Here is a 12,571-nt window from a genome sequence, read left to right as displayed (position 1 = left end):
TAAAAGATAATAAGTCTTTATTTAGAACAAGTACTCTGTAAATTCCCTTGCTATGGTAAAGATCACTTAGGAAACATTTGAAAAAGAATACAAGTTTCTCAGGATGGCTTATCATTTTGCCTTCATCTGTACATATACAAAAAAAGCTAAAGCAATTTGATAGAAATGTCTCCAATACAATGACAAAGATTGATATCATCAACCAACTGTGCTTCACTAATATCTGAGTAATTTATCAGCCTGGGAATGTCTGATGCTGCCTTAAGACATAAAGACAGACATGACGAATGACTGTCAGGCCAGCTCTGGTTGCATGGACCGTGAAGGACAATGACTTCACTCCTGCTGTCACTCACTGTCAAAGTAGCTGGTGTCATCTTCAGACTCCAGCTGGGGGATGAACTCTGCCTTCTGCCTCAGCAGGCTGTTCCAGTCCAGACTGTGAAAGAACTGATGGTGCTTCACCTCATATGCTCCTCCTGCTTAAAGAAATACAAGCGATCAAATTACAGAAACACTCAGTAAATGCATTTGATTTTAGTTCACTCAAAAATTGTAATTATGCTTTAATAATTACTCAGCCTCATGTTGTTCCAAACTCCAGAGACCTTCGCTCAATTTTGAAACACAAGTGAGGATATTTTAGAATAAATCCAGAAGGCCTTTCTCATTCTAGATATAAAGCAACACTTCAAAGACGTTCCAAGTCCAGAAAAAGGAACTAAAAATATTGTCATGTAAACTTGGTTTAACTGTAATCACACTAAGCTTCAAGAACATTTTTTTGTGCACCAAAAAACAAAACAAAAACAAAAAACTGTGTTTGTCTTTGACTTCTCTTCTGCTATAGGTCACATTGGCTGTTTCTCAATTCCAAGAATGCAGAGAATGGAATTGCATTTTCGAGTAGAGCAGTCTTGTCATGGTTACCTACGCGTCCTGTGAGAAATGAGATGATGCATTCTTCATGATGGTCGATTATGAACGGAAAATTATTTAAACATTACAGCATTTATACAATGATTTATTGTTTGTCCCCTTTAATATATAACATGCACAAAAACCTTACAAATATTTATTGCACAATACAAATAAAACAGATTTTAATACGAATTTCAGAAATAAACACCCTTAATGTGTTTATTCCTTTATTAAGATTTTCATTTTAATGTTTGCTTTTACCGTCTCCTTTAGGTAAACTCCAGAGATGAATAAGTTATATCTCTGAACTTTAATAATAAACAGGTATAGAATTTTAGGTAACAGGTATAGAAAGACTTCTGGGACTTCCCAAGCGAGTTTTACGCTCAAGTCTGCTTCCACGCATCCTCAATATCAAGAACACATCTGGGAATCTTCACGCATCCTCCGTTCTAGTGGTCTTGAGTTTTGGAACTGAACTTTGATGGTTGATGATGACGTTACACGAGCGCTGAAGAACACAACAGTTAACTGCCGGCGATATGACGTACTGCCATCAGAATCAGCAGCACAACATGCAAGTACTGTATTGTCTGTCGTAAACACATACCCATACATATTTGGACTTGAAAAAAGAAAAAAACATCTATGTAAGGAAATCATTTTTTTGCAGTGGTTTATGATTAACATTATATTTACTCAATCAAAAACATTAAGAAAGATTGAGGAATGCATAAAATCCTTTTGTTCCAGATTTTGGGAAAAGAAAATCATAATTCTAGCCAATATTAGCAAAATTAGCAGATACAGAATTAGCAGATAGCAAACACATACCTAATCTGACATGGGGAAAAATATGCGAACAAAGCCATATTTATAGTTTTTTGGTGCACAAAAGTGTTCTTGGAGCTTTGTATGATTACTGAAGTCACGTGGAATGTTTCACATGATTTTTAGTTGCTTTTCTAGAATTTGAAAGACACTGTTGCTTTTTCTGAAGGATGAGGGAGCTCTTGGATTTCACCTAAATTATATTTTATATTTGTTTATATTATATACTGTTATATAGTTCTGAAGATAAACAAAGTTCTCAGGGGACTAGAAATATTGCGTTGAATACTTTTTGAGTATTTGAGTGTTGCATTTTACATTATGCATTTTATTTGGACATAAATCATATATATATACATATAATGGATACACCTTAATAAACTTATTGGGAATTTCACAAGGAAAAACAATGGTGTGTTTGGTTTTAATGTAACTTTATTCTTTCATGAGTTATCTACAAGCCCCCTCACATATACTAATGTGCCACAAACAGGACGTTAATATCACCAACCATTCCCATTTTAAAGTGTGTATCCATATAAATGGCCCACCCTGTATATGTATATATACATATATATACATATGTATACATTGTATACGTATGTATATATTTGTATAAGACAGCACTGTGGCGCAGTGGGTAGCACAATCGCCTCACAGCAAGAAGGTCGCTGGTTTTAGCCCCGGCTGGGTCAGTTAACGTTTCTGTGTGAAGTTTGCATGTTCTCCCCTTGTTTGCGTGGGTTTCCTCCGGGTGCTCCAGTTTCCTCCACAGTCCAAAGACATGCGGTACAGGTGAATTGGGTAAGCTTACATTGTCTGTAGTGTATGTTTGTGAATGAGTGTTTATGGATGTTTCCCAGTGATGGGTTGCAGCTGTAAGGGCATCCGCTGCGTAAAACGTATGCTGGCAAAGTAGGCGGTTCATTCCGCTGTGGCGACCCCAGATTAATAAAGGGACTAAGCCGAAAAGAAAATGAATGAATGAAAATATTTGTATAAGTATTTTAAGGCCTTTAACCCTATATTACTTTGAAATTTCTACAACACTTTACTGGCCAAAAAGGCATTTTATTTAATTGGCAAAATAACGTTTACTCACATTTGGTGTTTGGTAAGTATCACTGCAAGTATTCTGGACCCTTACCAGTGCCAAGGCGCTCCAGAGGGTTCTGTCTGAGCAGCAGAGTGATCAGCTCCTGAGCATCAGCTGGTGGCGCTTCCTCTCCCTCAGGCCAGTTTATTTCATCTAAGGCAAGAAGCAGACAACAGTTTTATCCTCATTAACCAAAGTCTTTTGCAAAAATCAATCAACATGAAAGATCCACACCACTATTGTTGTGCCTCCATTGTAACACAACACTAATGAATACAGAGAATATTTTTACATATGAATCAAATTTAATAATTAAAATGCATTAAATTGCCAACTACACATAAACGGGCATGCTAAACATGATCATATCCACTTTCGCATGCATGAATTCTAAAAACGAGCATGTAGTACCAGAGGTTATTCCGCATTTCTCACTAATCAAAGAGCAGACTCTTGACAAAATCATAACTTCAATAATTACTGTGGAATAACAAAAACGAGTTCGATCTGAAGGTAGAGAACAGGGATTTTAGTTTAAAGGCCAGGGGGTGAAAATAATGAAGAGCTGTGCTTTGTTTGTTTTGTTTCTACAGCAACATGTGCCTCACATTTGAATCACCTCAAGAAGCATTAATATGCATCCCAGCTCAGGGCAATAGCAGCTAGCTGGATACATTAATTATGACTCACACCTCAACACATTACTGACTAACGTTAATGGCAATCACGGTACAGAAACATTAGGGAATGGCAGAATTCATTGTTGTTTTGGGGGCTTAAACTTCCATTACATTTTACAGGTGACCATTTAAGGCAGGCATGTCCAAGCTCGGTCCTGGAGGGCCGGTGTCCTGCAAAGTTTAGTTCCAACCCCAATCAGACTGACCTGGGCTAGCTAATGAAGCACTTATTAGGCTTTCTAGAAACATCCGTGCAGGTGTGTTGAGGCAAGTTGGAGCTAAAATCTGCAGGACACCGGCCCTCCAGGACCGAGTTTGGACACCCCTGATTTAAGGTGTTAGCATTAGATTAGGCAAAGCAAGCTTATTTATTTATTTTATACACAATGGTAAATCAAAGTGCTTTACATCAAAGTTTATAGAGTACACAAGACGTGTCACTCATATACTTTTGAACGAGGAAAAGTGTAACTGTCAACATGGCAAATGAAGCCCCGCCTTCTAGTACAGGAGCCAATCAGCTTTCGCTATTTTGCGAATATAGCCCACCTTCTAGTACAGAAGCTAATCAGCGATCGCTATAGAATGACAATTCTCCGGGGAAGGGGATCGGACCAGTTGTAAGTTTCTGCAGATTTTGTGTGACACGAACATTTAGAAATGAAACTAAATAGACAGCTGTTGTTTGATTTCATTGGTTATTCGTAATATGAAATACAATCGTGTGCTTGGCAAGTAGTTTTGGAAAATTTGATGTTTTACCATTTAAACAGAATGCCCGAGCAAACTGCCCGAGAGACGTTTCAAAGATGGCCGCCAAGTGAAATGACTTGTCTTAAAGGAAATTTGTTTACAAAAACAAGAATAATCTGTTAAATCTCCAGATTAGAAGGTTGTTTTTTGAATTACAGTCTTGTTAGACACAAGAAAATATCCTACATATTAAATATAAATAACTGCAACATAGCCTTCCTCGAAATGATAATGAATAAAATAATAACAATAATAAAATAAATTGACAGAAAACTCTCTCACATGCCTTATTTTAGTTTGTTTTAAATAACATAAAACACCTGAGCCATGGAAATACATTTTTCAAGTGAATATACTGTATTTGGTATACAGTACATATCTTATACATTTTGTACTGTAGAACACAATTGTAAAACTAATATTTATTCATAATTCTAGCTAATAATATAGATTAATTATTATAATATTATTTAAAACAAATTTAACTAAATACATTTTATTTACATTATTTGGAAAAAGAAAGAATGAATGAATATTGTGTATGACTCCCATGAGCTTGGACGACTGCATCCATACATCTCTGCAATGACTCAAATAACTTATTAATAAAGTCATCTGGAATGGCAAAGAAAGCGTTCTTGCAGGACTTCAAGATTCCTTGGATTTATCTTCAAAGCCTCCTCCTCCATCTTACCCCAGACATGCTCAATAATGTTCATATCTGGTGACTGGGCTGGCCAATCCTGGAGCACCTTGACCTTTTTTGGTTTCAGTAACTTTGATGTGGAGGCTGAAATATGAGAAGGAGCGCTATCCTGCTGAAGAATTTGCCCTCTCCTGTGGTTTGTAAGGAAGGGCAATAAATAAATATTTATTTATTTATTCATTCATTCATTCATTCATTCATTCATTCATTCATTTTCTTTTCAGTTTAGTCCCTTTATTAATCTGGGGTCACCACAGCGGAATGAACCACCAACTTATCCAGCATATGTTTTATGCAGCAGATGCTCTTCCAGCTGCAACCCATCACTGGGATATATCCATACACACTAATTCACACACATACACTACGGACAATTTAGCCTAACCATTTCACCTGTACCACATGTTTTTTTTCCCCCAAGCAAACACGGGGAGAACATGCAAACTCCCCACAGAAATGCCAACTGACCCAGCCGAGGCTCGAACCAGCAACCTTCTTGCTGTGAGGCGAACGCGTTACCCACTGCACCACTGTGCAGCTCTTTTTTATTTACTTATTTATTAATATTGATTACTTAGGCTAAATGTTGGAACATTATTTTCTTACATTTTCTTCATTCTTTTCTTTATAAGACGGAATCACATGTGATTTCACCATCATAGAACAGAAATAAACAAATCCAGAGAAATTTTGAGTTGCAAAACGACAGGTGAAGGATAAGAACAGGAGACCCACATGCGGGGAGATTTGCTGATCTTATGATACTGATATGCATTAATGAGAGGCAGAGTTGAGATAACGCAACACAAGTTTGCATCTGTTGAAGCTCCTGTTGAATAAAGTATGGCTGTATTGCATTACAGGAATTCAGAATGTGACTGACCGCTGATGACTTGGCCAAACAGTTCTTCTGGAGTGTCTCCAAAGAATGGTACACAGCCCACCAGGAACTCATACAGGATGATCCCCATTGCCCACCAGTCTACTGGCTTCCCATAGCCTTGCCTCAGGATCACTTCTGGAGCAATGTACTCAGGAGTCCCACACACCTGCAAAGAGAAGTATTTGTTACAAAACTAAAGACAGACATCGTTGATCATCAGTAGATTTGGATTTTGGTCTTGGATTGCTGGTTTGACATTTTTACTGACAGTCACTAAATGGTTTAAGTTCTGGCAGTGTCAGAAGATTTCAGACACTTTCTTGCAGTGTAACTTCAGCTTTGATGACTGTCAAACAAAGAACCAATAGGAGTGCCAAATCTGATGATGCAATTAGCGCGACAACTTTAAACCAGTGCTGGGAAATGTCAAAACAATGGATTGATTTGATTGAGTCAAAAATATGGATTTTTTTAATATGATTTGACTCAGAGTCTTTTAAATGACTCGTCATTTGTCTTGATCTTTTGCCTGTTTGTATCGACGTCGACACAAAACAATACCAAATATGAACTGCCGAATCCGGTAAATCATGATCATGACCTGAAGATTACCATTACTGGGAGATGACCAGACATGGGGCTGTGAGGAGAGGTTAATGTTAATTTTCACAACAACACCACAGTATAGACAACTGTGTGCTGTGTTTGTTCCTGTCATTTTTCTGACGATAGATACAATAACCTACCATTCAGCGTGTGATTCACCAGCTATTTGTTATTAAAGGAAAGATCAGTAAAGTCTAATTATGTATGGGACTACATAAATAGCATCAGTAACTGTTACACAGTTTGTTTGGACCAGTTTCTTCTTTCTACAGAACGTGAGTGTGATTAAAATGGTTGCCTCATTTTCTGTAGTTTGCAAAATGTGTATTTAATTGTGTGTTGTAAGTTGTAATCACTGTATCAGTTATAGATCAGTGATTGTACTGTATCTCTCAGGTTAAATCTTCATGGGCTATTTACATATCGTGTCCAAAACCATGTTAAAAACGTGACGCGTGCTTCTTCCTTTACCGATTCAAATGCGTTTTGTGCTTGCGGTCTCCTGCTGTTTGTTACTATGGCCACCATCAGCTGTTCCTCACAAGCGTGGCGCGGTCTATTTTCAAAATAGTTCAACTTTTGCCACGATGTGGATTAATACTGAATCTGTGTTGTTTTTATTACTTGGGGTTAGGGTTAAGAGTAGAGTAATATGCTGGTGTTGCATTGCCTCACACATATACTCTGTGCTCTGACTACTTCTTAACCGTGCTGGGCATGTCTCTCAGTCTCACGCTGAATGCAGTCAACCAATTACAACAGACTGGGTCATCGGATCAATCAGCGCAGATTAGCCTCATGCAAAGGAGGGGTTTGGGAACAAATGAATCACTGAACAAATCATATGGGAGTCGTTGGGATAATTAGGCAAAAGTAAATGCATATTATAAGACAATAAAAGTGTTTTTTGACCAAAACCAAAAATATGACCTTTTATAATGCATAATAGGGGTTTCTTAAATATGCAACCTCTTTAAAATCAGGTGGAATCTGACTTAATACCAATGTTATACAAAGAACTGAAATAATTTTTCAAACTGAATATAGTTATGATCTCTGATGTAAACTGTCCTTAAGACCCATTGGCTAGCTGCTAGCATATTAGACTAATTCTAAAGACAAAGCCTAACATAATGGTTGTGCTTACGAAACATAATTAATGACAATAACTACAAAATTTCAATTGAAATATACAGTTTCAATCAGACTTTCATAGACAATTGAATCTGTACCTGTTTATCAGAAAACTCTCTTGCATCCTTCTCAATGTGACCCTCGTAGAGGTTAGTGGTCATGTTCATCAGCCCCACTTTCGATAGGCCAAAGTCTGTCAGCTTGATGTGTCCCATTGAAGTGACTAACAAACTATGGAAATATGATAACGAATAAGAAGCACAACATAATATTATCTTGGTCATATCAGCTTATGATGCTTTTAACTTAGTGGCTGTAACTTGTCTGCGTGCTTTAATTACAATAAAGATGTCAACCTTCTAGACCAGGGGTTTTCAACCTTTCAGGACTCACACACTTTTGGCTTCATGTTTAAAATGCAACTTTCTTTCAGTTCTGTTAGTTGCAACCCAGTGTTAATGTGAACAAGCTATATCGAGTTGTAATAAAATTTATCTAATAACGTATAAAAATTATATTAATTTTTTTCATTAAAAATTAAATATAATTTTTATGGAAAAAAAAAACTATGTATATAAAAATGCATATATTTTTTGAAAATCTCAATTTTTTATTTTATTTTTAAACTTAGTGAACAACTATTTCAATATAGAAATACCACCTCTAGCTCAGTTCCTACCCTGAGTGTTTGTATAACTTACAACAAAACATTTACATACGAAAGGTTCACTTAGGGGAGGGGAAACATGGAGGTGTCAACTGTTAAGCCAATTCCATGTCAATTATCAGCAGTTGTCAGCCATTTTCGGTGTTCTCTGAAAACTCCCATGAACCGCTGAATCACTGAAACTTCTACAGCAGTTTACAGGACCGTTAACTGCCAAAAATTTGGCTTTTCATGCAGTGCAAGTTTGTCCAATTTCACTCAATAGTTAGCTGTGGAACTAACGTTAATCAGATTAATTCTAGTGAACACAAAAAAAAATCGTCATCATAGTTTACTCGAGTGCACGCCTCAAATTCTCGTGGCCCCTCTTAATAGGTGCTGGCGCTCCCCTGGTGGGGCATGCCTCACAGGTTGAAAACCCCTGTTCTAGACCAGCTAACAAAATCACCATCTAGAAATAATGTTAGATCAGTTCAATTCAGCTTATTTCATTTTTATTGTGTCACATTTTACTAATCAGTTATGCACAGCTCACTTGTCTGGTTTGAGATCTCGATGGACGATTCCATAGTTGTGGAGATATTCCAGGGCTAACACAGTCTCTGCAAAGTACATTCTGGCCATGTCCACAGGGAGAGGACCCATGTTCTTCAGCAAAGTAGCACAGTCCCCTCCTGTGCGCATAAGAGATATGCAAATAAATGGTGCATAAAACACTGACTTTTGACTCCTGGGTCAATCCATGTCAAACAAACCAATGTTCAGAAGCTTCAGAATTTGTTATGTTTTTTTCTGAAGAAAGTCTTCTGAAGAATTATTAGCCCCCCTGAATTATTAGCCCTGTTTATTTTTTTCCCTGTTTTCTGTTTAACAGAGAGAAGATTTTTTTTCAACTCGTTTCTAAACATAATAATTAATAACTTATCTCTAATAACTAATTTATTTTATCTTTGCCTTGATGACAGTAAATAATATTTGACTAGATAATTTTCAAGACACTTCTATACAGCTTAAAGTTACATTTGAAGGCTAAACTAGGTTAATTAGGTTAACTGGGCAGGTGTGATTAGGCAAGTTATTGTATAATGATGGTTTGTTCTGTAGACTATCGAAAAAAAAATTGCCTAAAGCCACATTGTGGTTCTTAAACATTATTTTGATTATATTTGTTGTTTCATATGATATTAATTTGTATTTAAATATTTAAAACATGCATTATTTTTCTATTGAATTTATTTATAAGGTCATCAGTTCATGTACTATAAAAATCTAACCACATGAGTTAATAAAAATGACATGGAATGTGGTTACCACATGCTAATGAGTATTATAACTATTTTATTTGCATTCATTTATAATTAATAGTTTATTTATAAGCATCAACAATACCATATTAGTATTTTGTACATGAATATCATAATTTATCCAAAGAAATAAAGTAATTAAACCCTTTTTAACAGTGCACAAAACAACAAATGGAGTATGTTTTGTGCAGTATCTCACCTTCAACATACTCCATCACCATGCAGAGATGTCTGCGAGTCTCAAAGGAGCAGTACATGCTGACCACAAAAGGGTTCTCTGCAAATGTTAGGATGTCTCTCTCTACAAAGGCCTGCTGGATCTGATTCCTCAGCATCAGGTTTTGCTTGTTAATCTTCTTCATGGCAAAGCGCTGTTTTGTCTCTTTGTGTCTCACTAAATACACCGCACTGAGAAAAAAGAAAAGCATCAGTCAAGTGTATGATAACAGACAAATTTACATTAACTTAACTTAAGCCCTTAATTGTCATCCCACTTTTTGAGTTTACGCATGAAAATGATGTATGATTTATGCATATGATATATAGTTTGTTAACACATTCACAGTTGAAGTCAGAATTATTAGCCCCTTTAACCCTCGTGTGGCGTTCACATCCTGCCCCTTATTTTAGTGTTCCCGGTCAAAATTTACCGGTCTGTTTTACCTGCTCTTATATTAGCACACACACACACGCACATGCACACACACGCACACGCACACGCACACGCACACATGCAAACATGCAAACATGCACACACACAAGAAAAACATTTTTCACCGCCAAATTTATATTCAAGATTCTTTAGCTGTGAACAATGTCTCAAAGTAGTGTTTAATATGAATTTATAGAATCAGACATGAAATAACTGCAGTAAAATCCAAATAGGCAGTGAAAATGTATTACAAATAAAACAAAAGATGACAGAAATCAAAATACTTTGTTTTGTTACCAATAGACAGCTCGCTAAAATAGCTATCACAGGGTCTGCCCAATGAATGATTAATCAACCAGCAAAGCACAAACAAAACGGTATACTTTCTGTGTACTGAGTGCTCAAATTTTCATTCAGTCCTTCAATTGGACTATTTTATTGCACTAATATAGGAAATAGTGACTGAGGGTATAGACGGTGGGCATGGACACAGAACTAGCACTAGTTATACTTTGGTCATTTTTAAGCGAGATGCTAATGGTCTAATACAATAAAATAACTGATGGTCCTGCTACACCCAAAGCTGAACGAAGAATAGCAGAAAGAAAGAAATAAAGAAAGACACACAGATAGGATCACATAACAGACACCTGTCTAGTCTGTGTGAAGATATGAAACACTGTTTTATCAGGAAGTTGATTCACGTTAGAGGATCCAACGCTATCTCACGGCAAGGGCCCTTTTTTCTTTTCCCTTGACCGGGAACACCACAGGTGTAACAAGATTGATTAAAACACTAAAAATTCAAATTCAATGAAAGAGGTGATCATCACTTTTATACGTAGACCCAGAAGGGACGTGATGGTGGGGAAAAAGACGGGTGGAACTTGAAGATGTTTTGTGTTATATCATAAAACTTTTTTCCACAAACTTCTTGTTCACTTCATAGTTGTAACATGTCAACCCTCCCATTTTTGCTTCTTCCATATTTTATGATTCTATCCTGCTATCAACCTATCATTAAGTATTTTCCCATATTTCTCGTATATTTGTATTCTTGAAAGCATGCTGAAATTAATATAAAAATGTCTTCATTCACTTTCTTTCCATTTAAGCTTTACGTCGATCATCACCATTCTTATGCAACGTGACTGAATGACGCGCTCCGTATGATAAACTGATCCAAGATCAACTTCTATACACCCCATTTAAAGAGGAGCAAAAGTGTAGGACACTTTGGAATTCGGGTGTGCTTAAACAAACAAATACACTTAATAATATGTAAACATGTTAGTCCTGCATTTTTTATTTTACACTTATTTTAAACTAATATTCTCTTAAATGAGCACAAACAGTTACTAAAGTAATGGAATGCTTTCATCGTAGGTCTGTGCATTCTTACAGAGACACCTCTGCTATCAAACAAAACAAAACGAGAGATTCATTTGCTGCTCTTCACTAGTTTTATAACAGAGGTGTCACTTTAAATGGCGTGTACAGAAGCTGATCTGGGATCAGTTTATCATACGGAGCGCCTCCAGTCAGAGCTTATGCATGTATTCGCTGATTCAGAGATTGTATAAGAACAGCGATGATCGACGCACAGCTTTAATGGAAAGAAAGTGAAAGAAGACATTTTTATATTAATTTCAGCATGCTTTCAAGATTACAAATATACCAGAAATATGGGAAAATACTTGGTTGATAACAGGATAGAATGTTAAAATATGGGAGAATCCCAGCAAAAACGGGAAGGCTGACATGTTACAAGTATGAAGTTGAACAGGAAGTGATAGTGGAAAAACAGTTTTGGGAGGGAATGCAAAAACAAAACAAAAAAATCTTCCTATCACAGTTTTTTTTTCTCTCACCCATTTTTTCTCACAGTTTTTTCCCACCACCGTGTCCCTTCTGGGTCTCCATACTTTTATAAGTTCAAGTGCATAGTCAGGAGGATATCATAAGGCCTTGAGGCAATCAGATGTAAAACACAATATTTATAAGTGTTTTAAGTTGTAAATCGGTCAGATTTGACCAGAATACAACAGGACGGTTAAGCATTTTTTTTTTTCGATAGGCTACAGAACAAACCATCATTATACAATAACTTGGCTAATTACCCTAACCTGCCTTGTTAACCTAATTAACCTAGTTAAGCCTCAAATAAAATAAATCCATTATTAGAAATGAGTTATTAAATCTATTATGTCTAGAAACCTGTTGAAACAATTTTCTCTCTGTTAAACAGAAATTGGGGAAAAAATAAACAGGGGGGCTAATGATTGGGGGGGGGGATAATTTTGACTTCAACTGTAGATCAGGTTTAGACATCTGACGG

At 36.4% G+C, this 12,571-nt stretch overlaps 1 protein-coding gene across 6 annotated transcripts in view; it reads right to left on the bottom strand.

Moving 5' to 3' along the window:
- The window catches only part of mast4 (microtubule associated serine/threonine kinase family member 4), a 205,034-nt gene that overhangs the window by 16,079 nt on the left and 176,384 nt on the right, over positions 1 to 12,571 (bottom strand). For 3 of the 6 annotated variants that reach the window (XM_056458429.1, XM_056458432.1, XM_056458435.1), the window contains 6 exons: positions 9,781 to 9,989; positions 8,813 to 8,951; positions 7,709 to 7,841; positions 5,871 to 6,036; positions 2,900 to 3,001; positions 357 to 479 (listed from right to left, as the gene is read on the bottom strand). In XM_056458429.1, the coding sequence (XP_056314404.1) occupies positions 357 to 479; positions 2,900 to 3,001; positions 5,871 to 6,036; positions 7,709 to 7,841; positions 8,813 to 8,951; positions 9,781 to 9,989 (872 nt within the window). Of the gene's footprint in view, positions 1 to 356; positions 483 to 2,899; positions 3,002 to 5,870; positions 6,037 to 7,708; positions 7,842 to 8,812; positions 8,952 to 9,780; positions 9,990 to 12,571 lie in introns of all 6 variants that reach the window. The other 3 variants (XM_056458430.1, XM_056458433.1, XM_056458434.1) reach the window with 1 other exon arrangement.

Source organism: Danio aesculapii, chromosome 5 (assembly GCF_903798145.1).
Source record: "Danio aesculapii chromosome 5, fDanAes4.1, whole genome shotgun sequence".
Lineage (NCBI taxonomy): Eukaryota > Metazoa > Chordata > Actinopteri > Cypriniformes > Danionidae > Danio > Danio aesculapii.
This window is presented reverse-complemented; position numbering and strand designations above follow the sequence as displayed.